This window comes from Fusarium tjaetaba (assembly GCF_013396195.1).
Source record: "Fusarium tjaetaba strain NRRL 66243 chromosome Unknown NRRL66243_c0000280, whole genome shotgun sequence".
In the NCBI taxonomy this organism is placed as follows: domain Eukaryota; kingdom Fungi; phylum Ascomycota; class Sordariomycetes; order Hypocreales; family Nectriaceae; genus Fusarium; species Fusarium tjaetaba.
Window position 1 is genome coordinate 42,729 of NW_023501476.1, and position 27,304 is coordinate 70,032.

Here is a 27,304-nt window from a genome sequence, read left to right on the forward strand (position 1 = left end):
TCTCTCGCCCTTGATAAACAGCCCAAAATGCCTTCCGAGGATGTTCATCCAAGCCCCAACGGACCGAACCAAGTCGATGATACGATTCCAATTACCCAGAGTCAGAGGACTTTGTTCGAATTTGGGTCGTTCGATCATTCGGATATTCCACTAGAGCCAGAAGAATGGCCCGTTATCATCATCGGGTCAAGTATGGTAGGAATGACTTTGGGCGTGCTTCTGGGATACCATGGGTAAGACTGTTGCTCAACGCCTATGCCAACCGGACTGACCTTCTGCAGTGTCAAGTCTGTGTCTTTTGACCGCCATCCTTCTACTGCCATACATCCCCGCGCTGCATTATTTCTCCTGCGCTCTGTCGAGATCTTCCGCCAGCTAGGTCTTGAGGATGAACTCCGCTCAGAAAGCGCCTCAAATTTTGACCTTGATGCTGGAATGATCATTGTCGAGAAGCTAGTAGGAGGCAAGGTCCTGGCGAGTATGCAAGAGAGTGATCCAGCTGAAGTAGCTAAGGCTAGCCCGAGTCGCCGCTTATGGCTGACTCAAAACATGTTTGAGCCTCTTCTGCGCAAAAGGGCAAAGGAATTTGGTGCCGCCCAGGAGTTCAGCGAGACCGTCGTGCACTATGAGGAACTGTCAGACGGTGTACTTGTGGTGGTGCAAAACGTTCAATCAAAAAGCTACAGGAAATTCAAGACCAAGTATCTGGTTTCTTGCGATGGAAATAGGAGTGCGACGAGGAGAAAAGAAGGCATCGAGTGGCAAGGTCCGGGGGTCCTCGGTGAGAGTATTTCTATCAACTTCAAAGCCGATCTAACGCCATACCTCGGAACTCGTGCTAAACACGGCGTCACTTATATCTCCAACCCTGCTATCGATGCTGGCTTCCGCCTGGAAAGCGGTGGCAAGGCTGGATTTATGATCGTCACACGAGCAGGCGATAAAAGGTCCTTTTCGCCAGACTCGGTCTCCGAACGAGACGCGAAGCAATATTTCAAGGAGGCAAGTGGCATTGTGGACGACATCGATATCAAGGTTGACTCCATTTCATACTGGTCGGTAGCGGCCTTTAATGCCGAGCGCTTCATGAGCACAAATGGCCGTGTTTTCATTGCCGGAGACGCAGCACATGTGATGCCTCCGACTGGCGGGATGGGTGGCAACACCGGTATACAGGTAATGACTTGGACCCTATTAGATAAATCATTACAGCACGCTGACTTACCTAGGATGTTCACAACCTGGCATGGAAGCTCGCCTATGTTTTGAGAGAAAAAGCCGGTACTTCGCTTCTCCAGACCTATGACACCGAGCGACAGCCGGTAGCTGGACTTACGATGCGGCAGGCGTACTCAAGGCTTCAGAAACGAGTATTTCGCAAGGTCCCAGATGAGCCAGAACTTCCCGACATTACCTGTGAGATAGGGTATCGTTACCCTTCTGCTGCTGCTGCGCATATCCAAAACGCCGGCAGCGACCAGTACGAAGACCCGTATGCACCACTCGCAATGCCCGGGAGCCGGTTCCCACATGTGCCACTGGTACAAAACAATCTCCAGATATCTACCTTGGACTTGATCAAGACAAATTTTGTTCTTTTCACAACTGATCCATCATCACCATGGATCGAAGCGGCCAAAGACATGAGACCTGAAATAGACACTCACAGTATTAACAGGGACACTGGTACCTTCAATGATCCTGACGACGCTTTCAGTCGTATCTGTAAGATCTCTGAAGGCGAGGCTATCCTTGTTCGGCCTGATGGATTTATTGCCTGGCGAGGGGAACAGAGGAAGGATGGGCATAGAAACGTACTGCAGAAGGCATTGGAATCTGCTTTACATTTAACTCATTGAAATGAGTAGTAATAAGTAAGAAGACAATACCATACTTTAGATAAATCGGATTATTATTGTTCAACTCGTGGGATGTGCTTGTAGGAACTCGGCAAAATCGGCTTTGGCGAGCTAATTGTGTATTAGCGCCAGATAAGGCAAATGCCATTCACTGGTCAGATTGTCGCCTCCCCAAACGACATACCATCCATCGCCAATTGATCGCATATCTTATCAGACTTTAAAACACTCATTGGATTTATCTTATCAGTGCACAAGCCACTGCAGGATCACTCTTGTTAACTTGGTCCTGTAGCCACGATGCAGTTGCCGTCCAAGCCGAGATAAGACGACTTTACAGGGTAGGTATTGAGCAATTTATGATAACTGGTCTGATCTTGTCGGTATCTATATTTAGAGTATACAAGCTTTTGCCAAGAGATTTCCCCATGGGCAATCTACGTATCTATCTGACTGGCTTCTGAGAGGTGCATAGGTACTCATCGACCCGAGATCATTCACAGGTTCGACTACATAAAGGAATTTGGAGTCTCGACCGAAGCATTTAACACTTTGGCGAACACGGACACACGTATTGTTGGCTTCATTTGACTGAAAGATGTTCCAGCTAAGTATCGTATTGTTGCTCACCAACCATAGTTCAGCGATAACCTTGTTCTGGCCAGAAGCTTAACATAGCACACACAGTTGCGGCAACTCGGCACAAACCCACGTTGCGTTCGCTCCATGACGACTTGACAGCTATCGCTAATCTTGATAGCTTTCGATTTACGTAAACTCCTATTAACAAGCTATTGGCATGTACAGGATAGTGATTATAATAAACATGATCAACATGCCCAAATTCCCGAGTTGGAATTAGATCAAGTATTCTTCTTGAACATTTCTATTGGCATCTGTCCATTACCCTAGCATCGTTCTCGGTTCTGGTAGACGTGTACAATTTTGTTCAAAGTATAGCCCTGAGTAGCGTGAGCTATGGCAACATCCACGGCTTCGGCTGCAGCAGCAGCGTCATCTGTCGTTTGGTGGACACCAGACCCCAAGGCCGGTGTTGGAAGTGGTAAGTCTCCGTTCACTATACAGCTCAAGAGGAACCACCTCATTCATGTATCCAATGACTGACATCACGTAGGTGATAATGCATGGCAACTCACAGCTGCTTCCCTCGTCGCGTTACAATCGATCCCCGGTCTCCTCGTCCTCTATTCAGGAATCATGAAACGGAAATGGGCCATCAACAGCGCCTTCATGGCCCTCTACGCATTCGCCTCGGTGCTACTCTGCTGGGTTCTTTGGGGTTATAAGGCCTCATTTGGAGAGTATATGCTTCCATTCGTGGCCAAACCCGGAAATGTTCTCGGCATTGACACGATGCTGAAGCAATCTTACCTCCCTTCAATTGGTGTCGGTCAACAATTCCCTATGGCCACTATGGTATACTTCCAGTTTGTCTTTGCCGCCATTACCTTGGTCATTACTGCTGGCGCTTTCCTTGGCCGAATGAACTTCTACGCCTGGATGATATATGTTCCTCTGTGGCTGACTCTATGTTACACTGTTGGCGCTTATTCAATCTGGGGAGGAGGCTTTCTCTTCAAACTCGGCGTTATTGACTATTCTGGAGGATATGTCATCCATCTCTCGTCAGGCACAGCAGGATTCATCGGTAGCTACTGGATCGGGCCACGGCTCAGCAGTGATCGCGCAGATGCCAGACCGAGCAATATTCTGGCAGTTCTCATCGGAGCGGGTATCCTCTGGGTCGGTTGGAATGGCTTCAACGGTGGTGATCCTTACGCAGCTTCAGCCGATGCAGGAGTCGCTGTGTTGAACACGAATCTTTGCACTGCTGTTTCGCTTCTTGTCTGGACGGGCCTGGACATTGCATACTTCAAGAAGCCTTCTGTCATTGGAGCCGTGCAGGGCATGATCACTGGGCTTGTTGCCATTACACCAGCTGCTGGCGTTGTCGCAGGCTGGGGCGCGATCCTTCTCGGTGTTGGTTCCGGCTCCGTTCCGTGGTTCACCATGAACATCCTGGCCAAGAAGATGACATTCCTGGAGCGTAACTTTGACGACACGCTCGGAGTCATGCACACGCACATGGTGGCTGGTGTTGTTGGAGGCTTTGGTACAGGTCTTTGGGCTACTGTGGATGGCTGCGCAGCCTTTGGTCTGACCAATCCCGGAGGAGCCATCGCTGGTAATGGCATGCAGCTTGGATACCAGATGGCGGGTGCATGCTTCATCATCGGTTGGAACCTTGTGTGGACCAGCCTCATCATGCTCTTTATCAAGCATGTGCTGCGAATTCCACTTAGAATGACTGAGGAGCAACTGCTTCTGGGAGATGATGCAGTCCATGGAGAAGATGCTTATGTTCTTGGTCCGTGCGAAGCCCATGCACATGGATCTGGGAGTATAGAAGGTAGAGGAGAGTCTTTGCACAGTCATGATCTTGAGCTTGGAGCAAAAGACCATCATGGAAGTACGACATCAGCAGAGAAGGAGAAGGCAGGGCCTAGTAGGGAGCCTAACTATAGTTAAATAGGTACAGGCATAGTTTGTGTATTTAAGTATTGAATTGAATAATATGATAGGTCTTAATATACATAGCCACATATTCGTGCAGCTCAACCTGACGGTTAATTGGAGAGAGAGTGGGGATGTAATGAAGATCCTCAGCTCTAATGCTCACTACGCTACACGCCTCAGCAAATGTGTATTCAGTGTTCAGCTCTTAGCTCATGCGCTTGAAAATATCTAGAGGCCGCGGAGTCAGCTAGTCTGTGGAAACCGCCCAGAAGATGCTGTTGCGTTATTGAGAGACTGGAAAACCCTGGTCTGTAGGTTATGGCGAGACCGATGAGATAAATCCACTATGAAGCAGCTGAGGACTTCCTGATTGGTGATCTTCACAATTGCGCCAATCATCGCCTTAGCATACACCCGTTTACGGAGCCAGCCGAGATGAAAAACGTTCCATGTTTACTCCACAACTTAGCTCGAGTCAATTTAGGTGAATCTGATTATAAATTTCAGTGCGAAAATTCCTTAGGCGAGTTACTAAGCTCGACGGACTTGATGGACTTAGCGGACTTAAGTGACACTTACGATTTTCAGGTTATATTCGCATAGCAATACGATTATCATATAAGTCGATAAAATCTACTATATCATTTATTTCATCACAGACATCAATTCACAGCTCTCTTTACAGCACAACCCTACCGAGACATTCACAACTCTTCCATTTACGAAACAACTTTCCACCATTTATCATGTCTCCCTCTATTGCCCAGCTGCCTCTCCTTGGGCCTCTCGTCGGTCTCAGCACCTGGACCTTCGCCATGGAAGGCCTGCTGTATTGGCGCCGAACTCCCGCCCTTTCCAAGTACGGTGTCTCCTTCGATCCAGAGACTGCTAAGAAGCAGAAAGCAGAGAAACTGCCTGCATTCGTGCAGTGGCCCGCCGACAATTACAACAACTTGCTCGAGCAACCTACTCAGTTCTACGCTGTTGTGCTCGCCCTGAGCCTGCTCAACGCCAAGGACAAGACCACAGTGCGCCTGGCGTGGGGATATGTCGGCCTGAGAGTGGTTCACAGCCTCATTCACGTCTCGTACAACAACCTGCTTCTGCGCTTCCCCGCCTTTGTCGCAAGCTCCATTGTGCTCTTGGGCATCACTGCCAAGGCGGCCTTGGAGCTTTGGTATTAAGTCTGTCTCGCATAATGAGGCCGAAGCGCAGGGCCTGGGTCTGTGGCAAAAAGCATCGTTAAAAAAGGGTACAAACAACAACACTGAGCTGCAAGAATTTCGATCGACTATGTACAGCCTTCGACCTCTACTACGCGACTTGAGCTGAGTCAAAGGCGTGAGGTAACGCGACTCGAACTCCGAATAGACTCATGCATACAAGACTCTGGCGACATTTAGATGGCTTTCGATTCATCAAAATTAGGACCGCAATGGTGCATGCACCTATAGAACTAGGAATAGAAAAGCATTCAATTCATTACTACCTGCTACCAGTTTACAATTTCGAATCCAACGTGCAATCTTCCATTAATAACCTCACGCAGTCAACAACGGAGACGCGACATACATATTCATAAATCCCCTCTTCAATCTCTCCGGAATTGCAGCAATGCTCTTCAGCTGGCTTACATCACCCCAACCCAAACTCTGAGCCAAGGCGCCCACAAAGTCTTGCTGGCTCTTTTCTTCCAGTGCAGGACTTACCCAAGCATCATGAACGTCTTCATATCTCTGCTTAATATCGTCATTCGGCTTGACTGGAGCCCATGCATCCTCCGCCGTAACCATACCAGGGAAGCTCCGTTCGGCAGTTAGCTCCTGGAGGTCTGCATCCGCAACCTTGTAGGGTGGGAATGGGTCTGGGGACATGGTAGGTTTGGGTGCAGTGACTCTTACGCCTGTCATGAGAGAGGGGCTGCCGTTGTTGGTGTTGAGCAAATCACCGACGTTGTTTCCACTCTGGCGTGGATCAGTTCGGCGGTCATCTGAATGGGTTAGCTCTAGACTTCAAGGCGGTATCCAAAACTTACATTTTGCCCACAGAGCGCTTGGAAGCATCTGAGTATATCTCTCGAATTGCCAATCCTCCTCAGGGTTGCTTCCGTCCTCATGGACTATTTGGATCTGTAAAATTGAAGACATGGGCGTTGTCATACTCATCGGCTTGCTGAAAACATCATTGCCCTGCAAGATTGGATCCCAGCTATTATTTGTTGAAACACCGTTTATGGCCATCTTACACTCAGCCACAAACACAAATGTGCCAGCTCGGACAGTCCAAGGGTCGTTCTGTCCCTTCTCGGGCTGATCATCAGGGTTCAGGAGCCCAGACTCAGCAAGGAAGTTGTGTGCTTCATTCTTGGGTTTGGTAGATGTCGACGCTGCAATGGGCTCCTGTCGCTGTTTGCCCGTGATGAGGGAAGTGGCAGATGCAAAGGAAGATGCAGGCGAGTCTTGCAGTACAAGCTCATAGAAGTCGGACAAGCTGACAGGGTCGATCTTGGGATGGTGATCGCCAAAATTGATATCGAAAGCAACGATCCAGAAGTCAACGTGAACGCGACCAGCGACAGGCGGGCCCCAAAGATACAGTTCAGCACCGATTTGGACTGAGATGCGAATATGGATGAACCAGAAGTCGATGCTGAACCCGACTCCGACAGAGACACCAGCTGACATGTCAAAGTAGAAGGGTCGGTAATTGATAAGAAAATTGGCAAAGGCGTCAAACCATGCAGACAGAGGTCCTGCTTTAAACGCAGCATGGAGACGGCCACCAGCCATGCATGCCTTGGTAGTGATGGCGAAATATGCCTCTCCAGAGATCGACAAGCCACCGCCCAAGTCCCAGCTAATACCCAGCCGAGGGGGGTTAGGATAGCCAACGGGCACGCGGAAAGCTTGGTGGTACCCGCCCAAGGTGAAGACAAAGTCCCCGATTCTGGCTCTGTCCGCGAGAGGCGCATCGAACCAGTAGCAGAGCGCAAAACCGCCAGTCAGATGGCAGTTGGGGCTAAGGATGTAAGAGCGAGGTGATAGCTGCGCCTCGATCTTGAGGAAGCCATAGTCAAAGTCCAAGACAGCGGCGATACCCAACTCAGCATGGGCAAGCTTAAGTCGCGAATTGGATGAAGGAATGTCACAAGTCGCTACTGCGAAAATTCCCAACTTCACCGAGTCACCGAACTGCACAGCAACCACAGCATCAACGCTCAGCATACGGAATGCAGAGAGTTTCATACCAATGGCACCCCAGTAGGTGCTGTCAAGTGGCTGGAACCACCCGCCGCCTGTAGGACTGACAAGCTCCATAAGGACTTGTTGAGCATTGTCGTTATTACTCAAACTGCTGCTGTTGATGAAGGGGAAATCCGAGACTTGGTCTATAGAAGGCAAACGGACGCTACTGTTGTAGCCAAAGCCACCGCAGATACCACTGATCTCAGCAAAGGCAAGTGTCATGAGTGGGCCGTTGAGCTTTGCGAAGACAAACACGCTCTGGAAGCTGTTGCTGTTTGCGAGAGTGATTACTCCGTAGAAGCCAGCTGCTTGGAACTGGTAGGGACGGAAGCCGATGATAAGACCGCCAGCATAGTAATCCATGGCGCCGTCATTGCCGTGGACGATGATGCCAGCGATTGTCAATGGACGTCGGTCAAAAGACGCTGCTAGTCCGTCAATGTTGACGCTAATTGCTGGCAGCTCATCTAGGCTCTTGAATCGGGAGTTGAGTGTGAAGCCGAGAAGAGAGAACCCAATCGGTCCAAGCTGGAATGTCGCGTCAAAGGTGATGGACAGGGTCTTTGCCTTGTATTTCAGACTGACGTTGCTGATGGCTATAGGCCCCGTGTCTTTCTTGAATGGTGCTTGGGCACTAGGACCTCCGTCGTCCATCTCCTCCTCGGTGCGTCTTCTGCTCTTTTCCTCGGCGCTAGAGGCCAGTGCTTGAGATGATGAAGGCTTGGGCTTCATAAAGCCGTAGCTTAGTAGACACGCGCGCTCACCCTTAGCGACGTTACGTATGATGACAGCGAAGTGACATCCTGATGGCACAAGAAGGTCAGTTGATTTAGCCTGATCAGGCTTGATCTTGTCAGCAACAAGCAGCGGATCCTTTTGCATCACGCCGGTGTTGAGGAGACCCATATCCTCCCGCGTCAGGCCTGTGATTTGTCCAGGACGAGCTGGCGGCTTGGGATCCTGGACAAAGAGGAAGTATAGCTCATCAAGTGGCTGGTACAGTGTGCCCACAAGAGGTATCTCAAGTTCCATGTTACCAAAGCCATTGATGGCTGCTTTAAACAGTCTCTTGGACGGATCTTTGGGACCCCATTCTGTGCTATGGAGTTGGGAGAATAGGAACTGGAGTTGTCCAATGTTGAGAGTGGCCAGGAATTGGAATGACTCGATGCCGGAGACGGCGTCTTTCATCTTCTGGATATCAATAGAGAACGCGTCCTTGTTGTCGCCGACTATCAGAGTGTCATAGACAAAGTCAGGTATGTCAAATGAAGAACCGAGAAGGTCGGTGAGTATATCTCCGATAGTGGCATTCCTGTCAGCTGGGTTCAGTGCCGCCGAGAAGTTAAAGCCACTAGACGTGTAATTGAAGTCGAGGTTCAATCTAAGCCCCGCAATGACCAAGTCACCAGAGATGGTGAACGTGCTTCCCACCGACTTGGTATTATTTCCAACACTCTGCTTTTCGTACGTATAATGGACAGACAAAGTGTTGATGGCAATGGAATTGATCAGCGGCCCAACATGGTCCTTCTCATCATCGTGGAAGAACTCGGTTAGAGCTGCTGCATACAAGCCATTGATAGCGGCCGTAAGCTCCCAAGACTTCTTAGAGGAGTCATAGCCGAGAGTTCCAACAAATGCAGCGGGGAGATCAAACTCAGAACCCTCTGGTGGATCAATCAGGACGGATATCCCGACGTCAAAGGTGAAGACTGAGCTGCTACCCCAATTGAAGTAGATGGCGAGAACAACCTCGCCGAGATAGGGCTGGGGAGCTGAGCCTGGAGTTGGAGGGTTTGCAGTGGCTTGGCAACGAAGGGAGAATGATTCTTGGGATAACTCAATGGATGCAAGGGTTATCTGAGAGGGTAGTGTGTCGGGGATATCGACCACTGTCTGGCCTGGAACCAAGGTGGCGATATCAATGGAAGACGCAGGTGAAGCAGTCAGTGGCTTCAAGATAGCCCACTTCTCACCCTCTGGTTCCAAGTCGAGGTCATCAGATGCGTCAAAGTCTGCAGATAACTTCAATCAGTAAATGTCATAGAAAGCGCAGATGATCAAGTCATTACTTACTGTTCCACAGCTGTCCGGACAGAGTACCATAGGTACCGATAGAACGATTCCAGTTATACGTGATCAGGAAAACAGGAGTGTCATTGCTCTCTCCACGACCAAAGTTGGCAGTAACTTCAATGTCAAAAGAAAATGAACCGAGTCTAGGATTCTGTGGATCCTTTCTTGTATCAAGCCCAATGCGCAATCTTCGCAGGTTCACAGCATCCAGAACCTCTTCTTCCTTGGTCTTACCAAGAATCTCATTGACAACCGTCTCAACTTCCTCATCGTTGGTGAGGCTAGCTAGCCATTGGAGTATTCCAGGAAGAGGGTCTGCGGATAGGAACATGAAGGTAAAGTCAATCGTGGTAGCGGTAAACTCAACGCCAGCGAGCATAGAGACTGTACTCCCAGCACTGTTCAGGGAGCATTCGATGCTAAAGGTCACTTGACCAGCGAAGAGAGGCATCTCGCCATTTTCCGTAACGCCCAATTGCATTTTGTTTTTGTACACGACATCTGCGCTATCAATAACGAGACCTTTAAGGGCAATTGAGAAAAGCTCCTGCAATGCATCGAAGTCTGAGAGCTGGAACTGGAGACGAGTCTCAAGCCGCTTCTCCGCCGACGGAACAAACCATAGGGCGTTCCTCATGGGCTTTGCATTCTCTGGTGGTTTGCTCAGCGTCACCTCGAGGGCGAGGACTGCAAGAGGGATGAACTCCGTCATGCCTTCTTGGTTGGCATTCGTGAAGACGTCTTTGACTCTGATACCGGTGATGTCTTTCATGTTGGCAAAGTCAAGACCGCAAATCAGCATGTTGCCGGTCGGGTCAATACCAGGCGCTTCAATGCGCGATCCAGTCTCATCACTGCCGAGAAGGCCGGTTGAGCCGAATGTAAAGAGTAGAACATCGCTGGCAGAGCTAAACTCAAGGGGCCAGGGCTGGGAGAGGGAGAATTGAAAGCTTTCAATGTTCTTTAAACCATCGACGGTGACGGAGCCACTGGCGCTCGGATCAATGTTCTGGAACCATTTTATGGTCTCGTCAGAACCGTCGAAACTGGCAGTTGGGTTTGGGGCTTCGGATAAGATGATGACTTTGCTGGGGTTCAAGCCAGCTACAAACTTATCCAGGTTTGTTCCTGCTGCCAGGATCTGGATGTTGTCTCCTGGACGTTGACCTGATGAGCTGGCATAGATGCTGTAATTTCCAGCGCCGGATACCCCCAAAGCTCTGCTCGAGCTATCGCCATCGTTGGGGTCTGAAGACACCGTCATCTTTCTAATCAAAAGTGAAATGGTGCCCTAGTGAATGTGTCTGATCCTTGAGGACCGGATATGGTAGGTAGTGAGAGCTTCCTCCGCGAAACTGAGTCAAGGGTACTAATATGTTAAAAAGGTGAGTTATTGAAATTTCAAGAAGTGAGTTGGATACCTCAGGTTGGTAGGAGAAGACAAGCAGCGAATGAGCAGAAACATGGAAGAAAGAAGAGCAATTGGGTTTCTCTTGGATCCTCAGTGACGGGGACCATGATAGACCCCGAAAAACGTGCCGCAGAATACGTTCTCAAGCAAAGGCAGCTTCTTGGTGTTGCCATCAAGACATTCCGATAAATGCATGCCGATCAATTGATGTGCACTCAATTGAAGCGGGGTGTGAGACGAGTACAAGTTTTTGTCACTGTGTCTCACGGCACCTCCAATTCATCTGCAAGCTGCATGCGATGTTCAGGTTTGGCCAAAAGACCCCCACATCTCGATTGTTGGACGGGTTGTGACACAAAAATGCAGGTAGATCCAGATCCGCTGTCGTGCATCCGAGACGGGCGGTATTGTCTTGGCCCGGAGAGAGGAAAGAGGGGGAGAAAAGATGAGAGACATTGAGAAATCAAGGTTGAATGAGTAGGCATGTGAAACCATCGGTACATGCGAACTTGACTTCCATTTTGGTTTGCCAGCTTGATGAGGTAATCTGAGTTGGCTGCTGGTTCAGCTTCACCCGGACCTCAGCAGAAGGCACAGTAGTTGAAGCATCAAATCTTCCTCATTGAAGACTTCCTCTGATCATTGTCGCCCACCTCATACTCAATCTTTGCTATTCTCTCAGGGAACTTACTAGAATCGACAGTCATGAGTGAAGATACTGCAATTGAGGACTTTGAAGTCGCTCTGGTGCCCATGCAACTGGATGCCTTCGTCCTCAACCCAGCTGTGTGCGGTACAGGCGCTGATCAAGACACCACGGCTCGCATCTGCCCTATCACTCAGCCCAACTACACCTTCTTGAGACTCGATAGCTTCCTGCTCCAAAGCGATGTTCAGAACCACGTCGCTCTGCACAACACCGCCCCAGCGTCTATCAACTCACGCTTGACTGACCTGGGCGGTCGTCCAGAGCCCAAACCGCTCCGTCACCGTCATGGCGTCTATGTCCACTGGACACTTCCCCGATTCTACAGATCGGGAGTCTCCTCAACTGGCTCTGTGCCAGAGTCCAGAAGAAAGAAAGAGAGAATGAAACGGGGACTTGATGCCGCTTCCACTACGACTAGTGACGCTCCTCATCAAACTCCAGACTTTCTGCAGCCGCCGACACGCTGGATCGTCATCAGAAAGCTTGAGTTGGACAGTATTCAGCCGTCCAGTGCGAAAGACGCTTTCAAGGACCGCGAGTATGAAGCTTGGGTCGTTGAGAGCGACTATGTCTGGTCCTTGGAAGACATTCCCGTTCAGACAGACCTACAGACTGATGTCGCGCCCTTTGTGCTTGGACATGCTGGCAATGACGTCAACATCAACGAGCAAGCGGAAGTCTTTATCGGGCGCAAGACACCGCTGGCTGAGTGGACTGAGAATCCAAACCCCTCTGTTGAGCCTCCAGATATCAGTCTCCTTCGCAGTGGAAATCAGCTGTTTGCCGATTTCCAGATGCACAATGCCAATGTTTTCAGCATCTTGGACAATTTTGAGTATGGCGATAAAGAAGATCCATCGTATCTTGACTACGCCAAGGCAAGCTACTACGTCCTCGGTTGGCATTGGAAAGACACTGTTGATCCTCTCTGGAAAGCCGGTGCCGAGTTCACTCATGGAGAGAACCTACAGTCGCTCTTCATGACGCTTCAAGGAACGGACCAGGCAAACCCTGACCCGTGGATGGATCTCAAGAGTCAGATCCGCATACTTTGCCATGGATGCATGTATGATGTCGCTTGGGACCACGAGAACAAGCCCAATAGTGTCCCTGCCGATGGTTTCAATGACCGTCTGCGTGATCAGAAGCAAGCCGCAGTCGCGGTTGGCACAACTCCAATGGATGCACTGCTCGCGTATTGCCACGCACGCGGCGACGCCAGCGACAATTCAGAGGACGTCGCCAAACTGGAGGAAGATATTCTAGCTCTGGAGTCTCTCCTACAATCCCGTGATGATGGCGTCGAGGGCCAGCGAGAAGCCAAAGATTCGGTTTACAACTGGTCTTACGATCGCTCACCGGGCGGCACGCGATATTTCTTCGCTGAGGCTGACGACAAGAGCACAAACCAGCCCAAGGAGCCTGAACCAGAAGCGATTCAGACGATCAATGAGTTGAACCTCACTCAGGCTCTGCTTGACTCCTGCAACAGAGCCATGCTACAGTATCGCTGGGACATGTTTTCCCTCTGGTGGAAATATGCCAGCGATTTGGGGCAGAGCGATAATCAGGGCAATGATCACAATGAGGCGTTCAAGGCTGAAGCCGAACGGATCTCAAGCCGAATCAGTGGTCTCCAAACACGCATCACAGATCTTGATGGGCAGGTCAAGACTCTGTTGGCGAATAGTCTCTTGGCCACGGTCGAGTCGACAAGTGAGCCTGTCTTCTACGGTGGAAATGATCCTACCGTACTCATTGGCGGTATCCCGTCTGGCTGGGCGCTTGATTATCTCGATAATCTCTGTATTCGGGCGCCATATCAGACCATTACCCACGAAGCTCTGCCCGGTAAACTTAGCGCCATTTCGACTCTAGTGGAGAGCAAGTTGCCGACTGTCTTGACAGCAGCTGCCAAAGCGCTCATCACAGAGTTCCACGCCCTCCGACCTGACGGCAATGTCTCTGGTGTGCCACCTGATGGCAAATTCCACCCGCAATTCCACGATCAATTGACTACCGATAAGCGCTGGCGTGATCAGTGGGGTGATAGACAGCCGTGGTTCCCACTCTACGCAGAGTGGGAGGCTGAATACACCCATATCCCGTTTGAGTTCTGGAGCCTGGATGAACACACTGCGCGTCATTCAGAGAACAAGCTGGTCAGATATGGCATCACGGTTCCATCTGATAGCGAGACTCCTCCACCACTGTGGGAAGCTCTTTCAAGTGCTCAGAAGCAGGATATTCGCGTCCTGTCTGGCCGAGTCCTGATTCTGCCTCAGCCCAGCTTTGCTCTTGGTGCCAAGATCAAGCAGCTTTTCCAGAACACACCGCCCAGCATCCTCAATGAGTACCTCTTAGAAGAAGATCGAGAGAACCTCCTCGCCAACATTAGCGAACTCTCTTATCTCTCCTCGCCACTCTCCGGCTTCACAAGCGGTCTCGTTACCCAAGCAGAGGGCAGCCATCTCAAGCCAGAAAACAAAGTCGTCGACTCAGACGGAGAGTCTAGCTCTGTTCTCAAAGCGGCAGAATTCGAACCAGCTGGCCTGACAGGGGACAAACTCCAGCTCATCGACGGTAACTCAGCGCTCACCCCGTACGCCGCACTGGTAAACTTCACCGACAGTGATCACTGTCCCTTCAAGCCGGTTACACACGGCCAGTTCCGGTTCCGCAAGTTCAACGTCATCGACAAGTTCGGCCAATCCCTCATGGCCATTGATCAGCGACCGCAAAGGGATGGTCCGCCACCTATCTACCCCTGCATAAGCAACTTTTATGCTCCACAGGAGGTAACACTCGATGGCCAGAAGTATGCCAATACTGTGATCAAGGATAACCCGGAGCAGTCTGAGTTTCTGCAGTTGCCCCCGCAGATGAATCAGCCTGCGCGTATCAATGCCAAGTTTGTCAGACGCATTTCTGATGATGCTACTGGTACTCCGGGGCCTGCGACGTGGCGCCCTGTCACGGAATGGGAGACGCCGATATGGGGATGGGTCATTACCAACTATGCAGACTACGGTATACAGATCTTCCTTCCTGATGGTACGTTCTACCGGGAGGTCCGTGTCGGTGGGCCATTGGGTACTCTGCAGTCACCCAAATGGCTACCTTTCAGTCCTGAGACAGATACACAGCCCACACCTGATACTCGTGAGCTTGATATCCTCGTCTCCAAGCTGGCTGATCCGAAATACCTTCTCGGGTTCTGGGGCATGATCACGACGGCGCAGCAGAAGCTGCCTCCCGCTCCTGACTCCTATGCCCAGTTCCTGAACTCCATTGTCGGGAAACCACTTGCACTCGTCAATACTGGCTGGTCGGTTGAGCTTAGTGGACCGCCTCTTGATATCCAGAGCACGCAAGTCAAGGTCGTTGATCCCGAGCGGACACTGCTAAAGCCATCGGATCCTAATGACAAGACTCCTTACTACGAGCTTCAGTTGCGCCTCGGTAATGAAGAAGCTGGCTACGATGGACTTGTCGGTTACTTTGACACCACTGATCCTGGTTCTGACCAGCTGAACTACGACAAGATCAAGACCTTCTTCGTTCCAGATGGTAACTCCACTGAGCCATTGATCCGTCTTGATACAGAGCAGTATCCCATCTTCAGTCCCTTCTGGCAGCCCCCATTCTCCGGCACCTCCCCCGCCGTTGAGCCCCAAGCCTACGAGAGCCAACGCAATGCCCAGATGTCAATCTTTGGCGCCATCCTGGATCCCTTCACACCCATTCACGCCTACTCTTCCTTCCTCCCAGCAGTAGAACTCCTCCTCCCAACCTGGACGTGGCAAAAGGCCATGGACACCATGACAGCCTTCTTCCACGCTGGACCCTTGACTATGCCCGTCAACGACGTCCCTGGATATCTTGAAGCTGAGAAGCTTACAACCAAAAACGCTCGGGATATGCCCAAGCGTAACTTGCTGCTGCCTTCCCTTGGAGGAGGAGACTGGAGTTGGTTTCAGCCTTATGCTGAGGAGGTTGCAGCAGGAGATGAAGATCCCGGGGCTGTTTATAATGCGTTTGGTATTGAAAAGAAGGGCGATTTGATAAAGCCTGGTTTTGAAGATGGACCGTACGCTGCTGTTGAAGGGTTCTTGCAGTTGAGAAACCCCATTGTCGCTCCAGCCAACCCACAGAATGCATGAATTGTTTTTGTATTTACTCTAGTCTGGCAAGTTACGATCAATTATGCACGTCTCTTAAAGCTACATCGCGAATGAGAGTTTCTGACCATTGTTTCATGTATGAATGCTTTTATCACTGTACCTTGCATTCAGTCCTTCGTATATGATCTTATTTCTCACCGACGAAATACGATCTTAGTGTTTCCTTCATTCACAAAGTGCTCTGTACCGATCTCAGCTCTCATGCAGAAGTCTCACTAGATTCACACAAAGAGCTATGTCAACTAACTAATCTCATCGGAATAGTGTACAAAGTATTCCTCCTCATCCTCACTCTGATCTCTCGCCATAAAGAACAAATGGTTAAAACCATTGGCCCGCACCACAGTAAGCTGGCTATCCTGAGAAATAGTACGACTGTCAATAAGCGTAGAATTCTGCCATCCATTTTCTGTTTTAATAGTTCGCCGAATGCCGCCAGAATCACCTCTCCCGCAATAGTAAAGAAATACCTTGCCGTTCTCAAATACAACGCCCACTGGCGTGTTTCGTTCCATGTCAGATGCTTGCTGTATTGCTGAGGCAGCTGTACAATAATGAGCAAAGTTCATTGAAGTATGGGGATGGGATACTTACGTTGGTCACTGCCGACAACGAACTCTACAAGGGAGCTTGTCTCGTAGATAAGGCATCGCCTATCATTGGCGGGATCGTAGTAAGCAGCGGCGAAGGAGTTGATCCAGAGACCAAAGGTGCCTGCGAGTTCAGTTCTCTGCGAAGTCCGGAGGTTGTATTCCACAAAGCATCTACCACTAAAGTAGGTACTGAAGGCTGTTAGCTACTTACGACCAGCTCGTATCGATGTATTACTTACTTGCTGTAGTATACCCAGGCAGTGTCTCCATTTCTACAGGCAGCGAGCGTGGTGTTGCCGATTGGCACGCGAGCCAGAGTCTTCTGCTGAGACTCAGAAATCTCTGAGATATTTTGAATGTCTTGTGGGGTGACTTTGAACGGGTTGTCTGTTGTAAGGGTAAAAACTCTCTCTACACCTTGAAAGTTGACACTGGCCATCTGAGATGGGTTCAGGATGTATTGGCCATTCCCGACTTCCTGAGGAGGTTGGATTGGGTCTTCAGGGTCTGCATCCTTGGTGCCTGACCAGAGAGAAAGGCCAAGCTGGGCTTTCCCTGTAGCATAGAAGAGCTTTATGACGCTATCGTTGGCGCTGGTCTTGTCGATAATAGCAGTGATGGGAGCCATGGTTTCCTTGGGTGCCTGTGACTCTAGCTAAGAAGCTTCAAGTCCAAGGATAACTGATGAGCTCTTCTGTAAATTCTGGTGGGGAGTCCAACAAACCCCATTTTCTTCTCTCTTTTCTCCTCGCCGCTCGCCCTTTCGTCATTATTCTTGATCTTCTCTCAGTGCGCATGTTTCATAACCCGCCACCATAGTACAGCGTCCGAGCTGCATGAGCTGAGCAACCTTGACTCTTGAGATGGCTTCACCCCGCTCTTGTGTCACTGCAAAGGCCTTTTGGCTCCTTGGCGCCAATACCTTGTGTAGCTTGAGTACATTGACTGTGGCATGTGAAACGTGTCGCAGCAAAGGCGTTGGCACTGGTGCGAGGTGGCGTCGGTCCGAATGAATCGTGACGCATGTTTCACTTGACCAATCCCGTTTGTGTCTGTTGCATATCAGATCAGATCATGGTCCCGATGGTCCTTGCTCGATTGGGAATCGGTTACATCTCTCGATCTCGTTGTCACTCTACCCCGCTCAGGCCGCATCTGCAGGCCGGGACATTTTTGGTGTTATGCATGTCATGTCTCTGGGGCTATCATCCGATAGGCTTATGCCGCTCGCCTAGTCTATACTGTACTTGAGTTACGGGGACACCCCTCTTGCATGAGAAGTTATCATCACAAAGTCTGTGAAAATTTGTATCAGTTTCCGCATCCTCCATGCATAGCGAGAATAAGCCAGAGCTGTGATGACATGGACATGCTTTTCGGCACCTACGCCTCGTTAATGCGATCGAGACAATTGCTTCAAACGGGTCAATTGTTGTTCGGAGGTGTCATCGTTTCCTTGATGGCTGATGCAGCTATTGCGCAAAAGAGGTTTGACTGGCAACGTGCAATCAATAATCGCCAACTTCGTCGCCCACTTTGATTACAATAATCTGCTCCTCTAGGTTCCCTCGTTCAATTCCACCTCAGAAGCCTACCGGGACAAATCCGCTGTAGACAAGCCTACTCACAACTGAGCCATAGTTCATCATGGGCATCTATCCTGGAGGGAAGAGTACACGCATAGACTCTCCTCGCCATTTGACAATACGGCACTCTCGCCGTATCGTCGCTGCCAACCGCCCTGAGTCCCGTCTCAGCGCCACTCAATCTGTGACCGTCCTCGCAGACGGCAAAGTCGTCGAGGATGAGATTGATCCATTGCCACCAGGCGAGCAAAAGCTCAACTCATTCTGGGCCCCAGGTATCGAAGCAGGTCCCAAGCATATCATCTCTGTGAAGCAAAACATTAAAGCGAACGGGGATGAGCTCAACTTGGTGGCAGAGCAGCCTTTTTACGTTGACGCACCGCAATTTTCTCTGCCTGATGGAAGCATTCACTCTACGTATCCTCCAGCGGGGTATAGTGATGATCATCGGATCTTGCCGCATATCGTCTTGACGGATCCGCATCTCCCGTGGGAGAGGCTGGGTAGTCCAAAGGGCGGAAGCAACAAGGCTCTCAAGGCCCAGATGAATAGAGTGGCCCTGGGCGCAGAGAAAGCTAGCAACATACCGCGCAATCGTGTGCCGTGGCTTGCCATTCTTGCATTTGCCCAAGACGAACTTCGTCTGCCCCCAGAAGATCTCGATGGCTCAGGCAGTCTCTTCAGCAATACCAGTGATGGTGTTCTCAAGCCGGTCAAGCAATCGTCCACAATGACGGTCAACATGAGCATCGATGACTTATGGAAGTTGAAGTCTGATGTGACGACGCCCGTCACAAGCAGCCTTGGCCCAGCTTCCATGAAAGACAGTCGTGGAGACTTCATCTTTGTGCAGCCAGAGCTGTTCACCAGTCTTTTCTCGACATTTGACGATAAAGGCAATCGCGCCAAAGGCAGTGGGCCAGAGACGTCCCAGTACAAGTACCTTTCCCACGTGCGCAAGATCAATGGCTCTGGAATGGCTCTTGCTGGTGTTGAGGACACAGCAGTTTTCAGCATCGTCGTTGGCAACAGATCTGGTCCACTTGACAATGTCGTTCCAACCACCATGTGCGCACATCTGGTCTCTATTGAAGGCGTCGAAGCCATGAGCTATCCAAGCCAGAACCATCGATACGTGGCCCTCTGCTCTTTGTACAGCTGGAACTACACAGTCCTCCCTCCAAATACCCTCAATGTTCCAGATGCTTTCGAGAACCTTGGTCGCACTCTAAGCGTGCTGCGGGCTCCAGATGAAATCATCGCACCTCTCAAAGCATCTAACGACAAGGCCCAGCAACTTGTCGGTCGTCGTCTAAGCGATGGGTATACATTGGTCAAATACCATGTTCAGACAGGCGAGGCAACTGTGGCGCTGTATCGAGGTCCATTTACTCCCACGTATGTGCCTACTTTGGAGCATCTGACCAAGTGCTCAACCTCTGGCGTGGATTTGCAGATTCTTGATAAGAATTTGGGCATCATGGATGTGACCTACTCTGTCGCCTGGCAGGTTGGTCGTACTATGGCTCTCGGCGATCAAGCATTTGTAGCTGCGCTGGGACGTGTCAGAACTGCCGTACATGCCGCCGCAGCCAAGCAGGTCAAGATCAATGCGGTCAAGGATGTGAAAGACACTGCATTTCGCACTCGCGACGATCTCCTCCAGGACCTCGCGTCCATGGTGAAGGGTCTCGCTGATATCCATCTTCAAAAACGTGGTTCAGAGCCTCAAGAACCCGGTGGCGCTCCTGATGGAAGACATCCTGGCAGTCCTAGGTTCAGACAGGGAGGAGCCAAGAAGCGATGGCACCACAAGAAGCTCCAACGCCGTGATCGACCAACGCTCTCATTTGAGTCTCCTCTCTTTGAGGACAAGTACCCAGCTGCTGCGATTCACTCTGTTCGCAAACTGGCTGCGAGTCGTTCGGGAGACCCTTACGACGAGACCAATGATCCCCAGTCCTCAGACTGGATGACTGTGCTCTCGTGGTTGATCGACCGTATGTTTCTTGCGGGTGTACCAGCGCACTATCTCATACCTGATCCGAGTTACCTCCCAGAAGAGAACTTGCGCTTCTTCCATATCGACAAGAACTGGATTGACGCTCTGATTGACGGCGCTCTATCCCTCGGTAACCATTTCGGTACTGACGAGGATCGAGTCGCTATCAAGAAAGCACTCAATGACTACATCGGCCGCACACCAGATGGAATGGATCATCGTGTCCAGATTCCTGCTTATGGCTTTTATCTCCGCTCAGACCTGGTGACTATGTTCCCAGATCTTCGCGTCGAGGTCTTATCGGATGATAGCGCCCTCAGAGCTGCTGGCCAAGATCCTCCTGCAGGTGCACCTCTTCTACGGCATGAGATTGTCGCAGATGGTGTCATGATGGCATTCATGGACCGCGTTCCTGGCTCTGCGCAGTTCTCATCTCTTGTGTTTACACAGCCAGCTCATCAGCAGCGATTCGCTGTTGCTCGTGGTCTAAGCAGTGAGGAGATCAAGGTCGATATCAGACGGCAGTATACTGTTGACCAAGCCACCAGGGAGACAGACAAGGATAGGCACAAGGCGCTCAAGGAAGTTAGATACACTCCTACTACGGAGAAGAACATTTTCATATGGAACTCTGTGCCCAGCCAAAATATCGGCGACTTGCGTATACTACGCCTTCCCGCATTCGCAGACCTACAGCTCGAAGTATTGCAAGATATGATGGGGAAGCAGGGAGGAAATGGTTCAGCTTACTTTACGGATGATGCCTCAACTTCTGCACTGTTTGCTATGCAGCTCAATGATCCTATCTATAACTTGACCATCAACATGGCTGACCGTGCTATGGCTGTGCAGGCGATAGCAGACCTGGCTCCCCCGGACATGAGAGACGGCAGCCCGGAGTTGAGAACTATCAACATGATGGAAGCTGTTAGAGTAAAGAAACTTTCCGCTTTCGGATCTGAAGTCTCTGCAGCGCCAGTGGAGAATGAGCCACATGGTGAGGATGAGTACAATGATACAGGTCGTGAGGATAGCTTCATGAGAGCTGAAGACTATGTTTCTCCGCTGGATGTTGTCTCAAACTACCTCTCACCCCATGTTCGAGCGATGCCACTTCATCGAGGCTCAAGTGTCAGCGTCCCAGACATCACTCCCACCATCACTCATGGCAGCGAGGTTGGGCCCCGCCCCTTCAAAGACAAGCCATCTGGCTCTGAGCCAGCATCAGCGCCTAGATTCCTCATGCGAGTCAGCAGCAACCAGGCTGGCATCGGCAATAATAGCCAGATCGTTCTCGACAGATGGAATCTTCCCCAGGACCTTATCTTCTCTATCGTCCTGAAGCAGAGCGAGATCAATCAGTACCTCCTCATGGAAGTCACCATCGACATCACATTGGGTTCAACCAATGATGCTACCTATGCTTTGATGTCGAACTACACGGGACCTGGCGCACACATGCTGACGAACTTGCGCTTCAATGTGATTCCAACGACGTTTTATGATCAGAACCAAAACAGATACTACTTGCGTATTCGCCTACTGCCTAGAGCTGAGAAGGGTTGGGTCATGGCGCCGGCTGTGCCTGAGCTGAGTTTCTTGCTTGGCTTGGCCAGTATCAATTCTCCCGCTGGAACTAAAACGGCAGTTATTCGGTCTCGGGCGAGATATTGCCGGAATCCTGCACTTGACTTGGTGGAGCCCAATGTGATGATCGTGCAGAATCCTGATTTGTCTGTTGAAGTAGTTAGGCATTAGGGAGAATGGAAAGAAGGATTTTAGTAAAGCATTTAGCTACCAGGTTTCCACTATGTAATCACGATCATTCATCTCTCCTAGGTCTATATTATTTCCTTCAAGATTCTATCCATAGCCCGCCTGATTGCAAGAGGTGGGCTGGCTTATGCAAGAGTTACATCTAACCATCAGCTTCTGTTGGAGCTCTCGAGATACACGGGACTAAGCACTCCCATACCAGTGGCATCAGCATCGAAGATTCACCCTTCTCCCTTCTCTCTTTTCCATTTCTGTTTTCGGTCTCTTGCATTCCGCCGCCGCCAAAACGTCGTACACCTCTTTTTAAGGATTTGGCATAATTTGCATTTAACGATATGGTACTAAGGACAATTGTCTCACACGTTCAGAGGACGTTTTGGCCTTGCTGCATACACTTCCAGATCCGTATTCTTGCATATATCATATGTCAGACTTGTAACTCTGTGTCCATCTTTGTGATGCTGTTGCAAGATGCAGATCCCCCACGGCCCGAATACCTGCAGCATAGTAGCAGCCGCAACGATGATGTGTTGCATTTCTTACCAATGTACGCCAGTTCTTGCTGTTCCTGATCTAGAAATGGTTGGCAATGCTCATGCAGTCCGCTGATGGCTGTGCCTCTGCTCGAGTAACTCGAGTGAGACACGGCAGATTCTTTTATGCGTGTCTCAGCCATTGACTGGCAATATCTGCTGTTACTTCGTGGCACAGGTAGCCAAGCACAAGTTAAATCTCTACGCCGACTGCAGCGACACAGGTTTCGTTTTACCGCCATGGCTGATTGGTGTAGAATGACGATCTGGGCCAAAAGCATGCCAAGATCGATGTATGGAACTTTTCGTATGCAGACATTGCATTTATGAGACATGCTACAAGACCGGTCAATGTACAGTAACAAATGCTACGGAATACAAGGAGAGCAGTTTATAGTGTCCCATGTCCTGATCAAGCTGCATACAGAAGAAGCCTGCTCATGCACCAATCTAAGAACGTCGAGGCATCAACGTCAGTTCCGTCTTTCCGCGACCCGGTGGTTTACGCATCTCGGCTAGAATTTCATCGCGACTGGTTGGCTTGGTGTACTTGTACACCTGATTCGTGGGCATACTCCACAAGTAGATCCCATTTGCGTCCTGGAACAGATACGCGTCTCCTCCCTCCTCCCTCTCTTTGACCATGAGGCCTTCCGGGTTGGTGATACCGACAGCGGCTGCAGCCAACCGACCACTCCCGTTAGTTCCCCAATAGAAGTCCTTGTCCATCTCCTCTGGGTCGGTGGTCCAATCGTCGGGGACAAGATTTGCGGGGATAGACTGGCGGGGTAGTTAGGGGAGGCTTGGCAAAAGAGATCTGCTTTGTACGTACCATCTTTGTGCAGCTGGAAGTGGTTGAACGACTCGGTATTTCTGGTTGAGGTTGGAACTGAAAGAGGGGGGTCGGGTGTACTTGCAAGAGGAGAGTTTGATCCGAAACATGAAGGGCGGGAGCCCGAATTTATGCGCAAATATTCATCACGTGCCTTGTCCAAGAGCAAGAGGGGAAATTGTATGCCACCGTCTTAAAAGGAATCTGCTCTTTCTCTCCTCTATTTATCCACAGACAACAAGAATAATTCTAACAATCAGAGCTCGTCGTACTTTCAGTTAGTCATCTACCAAGAACATAAGCATGCCAGCCCAACCCTTTGCCCTTCTGGAACCTCGTTGGGCGAATCCTGGAGAAGGTTGGTTCCGTGCCGCTTATAAATGGGACAGAGACAAGGTGTGTACTTTGGGCTCTGGAAGGATACCTGTGCTAGACTCGATCCCTTCTTCGTGCCTCGACCTCAGTATAGACTCAGACTAATACTGCAGTAGATCTACAAATGGATGAGGGAGACTGCTGACGCAGTTCGAGCCCAGCCCGGAAATCAAGAACTGGGTACTCTCCTTGTGGATATTCACAATCGCGTGACCCTCCTTTCGTAAGTATTGCATGCTGTTTTCTTGATTTTTGGATTTAGACCTAGTTACTCACCAAAGCAAGGCTCGAGAATGGCAGTCTGTACAAGGACGTAACAAAGCAACCATCATCGCATATTGCACGACTGATGGACAGTAGCTGGAACCAGGATGTTCCAACATCATGTAGGTTCATTGTCAGTGGTTGGTACTTCAGGCATACTCCACAGCCCGCATTAGGTCCCATGCCGCAATGGTGGTGCCCCTACGATCTCCTTGGGCTTTTCCTTAGCCTCCTGGGTCCAGCGCCGGCCGCTGCTGACAAAAACAACTTCTACCTCCCTCTCACAGCTGTCTACGGGCGCTGGTGCTCACGTATCGCGGGCGAGGCAGATCCAGGTTGGAAGTGGGATCCATGGCCAAGTATTCAAGGAGAGGGTGAATTGCCGTATGTATTCCAATGTACATGGTATCTCGAAACGGACCCCAGCACCAAGCAGCATTGGGGGCAGTACTTCCTAGGGGCGTCCAACGCCGGAGACAAGTTTGAGGAGAACCCCACATATACCGGAGCTTGGAGGGAGAGAGCACAGGAGGCCCGTTTTGATATGCTATTCAGATGTCAGAAAGTGCCCATGGTTCAGGCCAACGACTTCAGAGACAAGACGGCTCCCAACATGAATCCTGACAATGCCGGGCGCAACATGGTCCCGTATGGAAACTGCGCCGAAACGTATCCATTTGCGATCAGATTCCTACCGTACGTGTGCTTCCATTGTAGAGACCAAGTTCTGTTGCTAATCCGTTTCTAGAGATACAACTAAGAACGGAACTTCAATGACAGGCCTTGCGCTCAAAAGTAAATTCATGCACAAGGCGGAGTATCCCGACTATGAAGAATGGGGTAGCAGTGATGTTTGGAAAAACTTGATGCCCCCTTGCGCTAATTGCAAGGAGCTTCTTAAAAGGGCCGGGGCGAAGGAGTCACTGTTTGCACCAAATTTAGATAAGGACAAGGCTCCAAAACGACCAAAGTCAATGATGGAAAGTGAAGAACTGTTTGTCGAGAATGGGGCTTTGGAAAGAGAGTTGAGTCAGGCAGTTTTAGCAGTGCCGTAACTAGAACAATAGTTGTTTACTCAGGGTTTTTTGTCCATGCTCCTACAGAAATGGTGGCGTGATTCCAAAATACCAGATGCAGAAATACCTCGAGGTAACCCTCCTGTCGTTGCGCGTTTGTGCCTCTGAAAGTGCCTTAGCAAATGCCGAGAAGAACTCTGACCGATATACACGATTCTGGATCTTGGCGAGATTCTCGATCGCCCAGTCGGTCTGCTCCTTGTCTGTATTCTCTATAGCGCACAGAAATAATGTTCTCAAGTAGCCGGGATTGATAGCTCTCGACCTTCCTTCGTCATCGCTACCACAGTCCCTTTCCACAATCTCTCTAATCCTGTCCAATCCTTCGATCGAATCCGGCGACTGGGACACCGGATCGCCCAGCTGTCTGCCTATGTCAATGAACTCAGCATGATATGCAGCCTCACAAATACTGATGAGACTCGAAATCATATCCGCGATCCGGGGGACCATTTGGGATCGCAAATGCTCCGGAGACTGACGCTGTGTGGCGCACCGACTTGCCCATAGCGCTCGGAGTCGGGTCTTCAGAGTCGCCATACGCTCAACTACCTCCTGTTGGTCTTTACGTTTCGTGCGTGATCGATGGTAAAGGGACAGTTTGGCAATCTCTCCAGATAGTGTTTGAAGTTGACAGTAGAAGTCGAAGATGGGAGCGCTCAGGACCTCGAACAGATGATTGGATATCTCTGGCTCTTGGTCACCGGGCGGTCGGAGGTTTGGTATTGGGCCAGTGAAATTTGGGAGGAGACTGAATACCCTTTCAGATAGCAACCCCATTGCTCCACCTCGAAAGGAAGCTGAGTAAAGGATCTTCAACCAAGTAACTATGCGTGTGGAAAGCTCCGAGTAGGAAGTTTGAGTCTGTACCCAAGCTTGTAGCCTCGGTATGAAGATTCGGCTTGGTTCTCTCAGGTAAGGTGTAATATCTCCAGAGTGGATCAGTTCAAACATACACAACAGAAAGACAGCCACTAATGCAAGGTCAAATTCTTTCTCGTCATCTCCCAGAAGCTCTTTAACATTTTCTCTCGCGGAGTGATAGCGGGAGAGCGACTCAGACGTCGAAAGTGCAAAGACCTGTCCACTGCATAGAGTCGCTACAGCTGTGATGCCGGAAGAAATAGCTAGACATGACTTTCCCATATGCACGATATTCTGTTTGGCGAGTTTCCAGTTGAGAGGATCGAATGGTGTGATACCAGGGCATTCCACCGATTCGAGGAAGAGTTCCGTCATGTAAGGGGACTGGGTACGGAGGGTAAGGATGTCGAGTGTAGTTGTCAACTCGATATCCCGTGATATCAAGTTCAAAGGCGAATCATCGCGCTCGTAGTTATTATCCACGATAGGGACTGTACTTCGGTATTGGAGAGCTTTCTGTAAGCAAGCAGTAACATCGACATTTGTTCTGCCCTCGTATAGAAAAGGTGTTTGGTTCGTTCTCTCGGTCGAGAGCACCTTCGAGGACCCCTGGTTCTCATAGTCTTCAGTGAGTGACGGACTTGAATGGGACTGGCTGATATCATGTGCCTCAGATGCTTGAGCTATGGCTTCAAAGCGGACAGATGATTCTTGACACGGTGGCGAATTGTCCACGCTGGCAGTCTGACGGAAGACCCTCCGAGGTTTGTATGTGCATTGGCGTTGTAGCCGTGTACAATTATTACAGACGGGCTTGGCCTCGTCGCATTTGACTTTGCGAGCTCGGCAAGTGAGACAACCACTCCGGACTCGACCGCGATAACCTTGATGCCTCGGATTCTGCATGTCGTGTCGGTGGGTTCTTCGACGTGGCGTCAACACGGGTCGGATACGTGCCGAGATTCCGCTGCAGTGCTCGTAACGAGATGTAGAGGTTCATGATATCGTCAATCCAATCCATTCCCAATCACTAGCCTCGCCTGAAATGAGATCGCGCAAGCCCCAGATCAGACTTGACGATTACCATGTGTGTGTTTGATTGGCTCAGAGGAGAAGAGCACGTTGCGGGGCTTATCTGCAAGCGACATATCTTATCTTTAAGCGAGATACTTATCTCGCTCCTTATCATATCTTGGTTGCCGTTTACCGCTCCACTTCGGCCTGGGATAAGGATATAAAACTACCCTGCAGACAAAAAGAAAAAGATATATATTTTTCAATACATCAACAAGCAGAGACAAGACCTATATAAATAGCTACTGATACAACTATTGAATGATGCTCTCTGCATTCTTACCTGAGTTCTATATCAGGTGCT

The 27,304-nt window shown here is 50.2% G+C and overlaps 10 protein-coding genes across 10 annotated transcripts; 6 read left to right on the plus strand and 4 right to left on the minus strand.

Moving 5' to 3' along the window:
• Positions 1-27: 27 nt before the first annotated feature.
• Positions 28-1,859, plus strand: FTJAE_11347 (phenol 2-monooxygenase; the record flags this gene model as incomplete). The annotated part of the gene is made up of 3 exons (XM_037344280.1): positions 28-233; positions 282-1,176; positions 1,230-1,859. The coding sequence occupies 3 exons, from the start codon at positions 28-30 to the stop codon at positions 1,857-1,859; spliced, it is 1,731 nt and encodes a 576-aa protein (XP_037201597.1).
• Positions 1,860-2,837: 978 nt separating this feature from the next.
• FTJAE_11348 (amt family ammonium transporter) lies at positions 2,838-4,409 on the plus strand (the record flags this gene model as incomplete). The annotated part of the gene is made up of 2 exons (XM_037344281.1): positions 2,838-2,922; positions 2,995-4,409. 2 exons carry the CDS (start codon positions 2,838-2,840, stop codon positions 4,407-4,409), a joined length of 1,500 nt encoding a protein of 499 aa, XP_037201598.1.
• Positions 4,410-5,143: 734 nt separating this feature from the next.
• Positions 5,144-5,581, plus strand: FTJAE_11349 (membrane-associated eicosanoid glutathione metabolism; the record flags this gene model as incomplete). Its single annotated transcript, XM_037344282.1, has 1 exon — positions 5,144-5,581. The coding sequence occupies one exon, from the start codon at positions 5,144-5,146 to the stop codon at positions 5,579-5,581; it is 438 nt and encodes a 145-aa protein (XP_037201599.1).
• A 357-nt stretch (positions 5,582-5,938) lies between these two features.
• FTJAE_11350 (uncharacterized protein) lies at positions 5,939-10,985 on the minus strand (the record flags this gene model as incomplete). The annotated part of the gene is made up of 3 exons (XM_037344284.1): positions 5,939-6,387; positions 6,433-9,660; positions 9,722-10,985. The coding sequence occupies 3 exons, from the start codon at positions 10,983-10,985 to the stop codon at positions 5,939-5,941; spliced, it is 4,941 nt and encodes a 1,646-aa protein (XP_037201600.1).
• An 852-nt stretch (positions 10,986-11,837) lies between these two features.
• FTJAE_11351 (uncharacterized protein) lies at positions 11,838-16,004 on the plus strand (the record flags this gene model as incomplete). The annotated part of the gene is made up of 1 exon (XM_037344285.1): positions 11,838-16,004. One exon carries the CDS (start codon positions 11,838-11,840, stop codon positions 16,002-16,004), a length of 4,167 nt encoding a protein of 1,388 aa, XP_037201601.1.
• A 263-nt stretch (positions 16,005-16,267) lies between these two features.
• On the minus strand, positions 16,268-17,246 carry FTJAE_11352 (uncharacterized protein; the record flags this gene model as incomplete). Its single annotated transcript, XM_037344286.1, has 3 exons — positions 16,268-16,569; positions 16,620-16,789; positions 16,858-17,246. The coding sequence occupies 3 exons, from the start codon at positions 17,244-17,246 to the stop codon at positions 16,268-16,270; spliced, it is 861 nt and encodes a 286-aa protein (XP_037201602.1).
• A 1,019-nt stretch (positions 17,247-18,265) lies between these two features.
• Positions 18,266-21,964, plus strand: FTJAE_11353 (uncharacterized protein; the record flags this gene model as incomplete). Its single annotated transcript, XM_037344287.1, has 1 exon — positions 18,266-21,964. The coding sequence occupies one exon, from the start codon at positions 18,266-18,268 to the stop codon at positions 21,962-21,964; it is 3,699 nt and encodes a 1,232-aa protein (XP_037201603.1).
• A 1,001-nt stretch (positions 21,965-22,965) lies between these two features.
• FTJAE_11354 (uncharacterized protein) lies at positions 22,966-23,350 on the minus strand (the record flags this gene model as incomplete). The annotated part of the gene is made up of 2 exons (XM_037344288.1): positions 22,966-23,295; positions 23,348-23,350. 2 exons carry the CDS (start codon positions 23,348-23,350, stop codon positions 22,966-22,968), a joined length of 333 nt encoding a protein of 110 aa, XP_037201604.1.
• A 300-nt stretch (positions 23,351-23,650) lies between these two features.
• FTJAE_11355 (uncharacterized protein) lies at positions 23,651-25,041 on the plus strand (the record flags this gene model as incomplete). Its single annotated transcript, XM_037344289.1, has 5 exons — positions 23,651-23,743; positions 23,839-23,945; positions 24,008-24,108; positions 24,163-24,682; positions 24,735-25,041. The coding sequence occupies 5 exons, from the start codon at positions 23,651-23,653 to the stop codon at positions 25,039-25,041; spliced, it is 1,128 nt and encodes a 375-aa protein (XP_037201605.1).
• Positions 25,042-25,083: 42 nt separating this feature from the next.
• On the minus strand, positions 25,084-26,832 carry FTJAE_11356 (transcriptional regulatory moc3; the record flags this gene model as incomplete). The annotated part of the gene is made up of 1 exon (XM_037344290.1): positions 25,084-26,832. The coding sequence occupies one exon, from the start codon at positions 26,830-26,832 to the stop codon at positions 25,084-25,086; it is 1,749 nt and encodes a 582-aa protein (XP_037201606.1).
• Between the last annotated feature and the right edge of the window lie 472 nt (positions 26,833-27,304).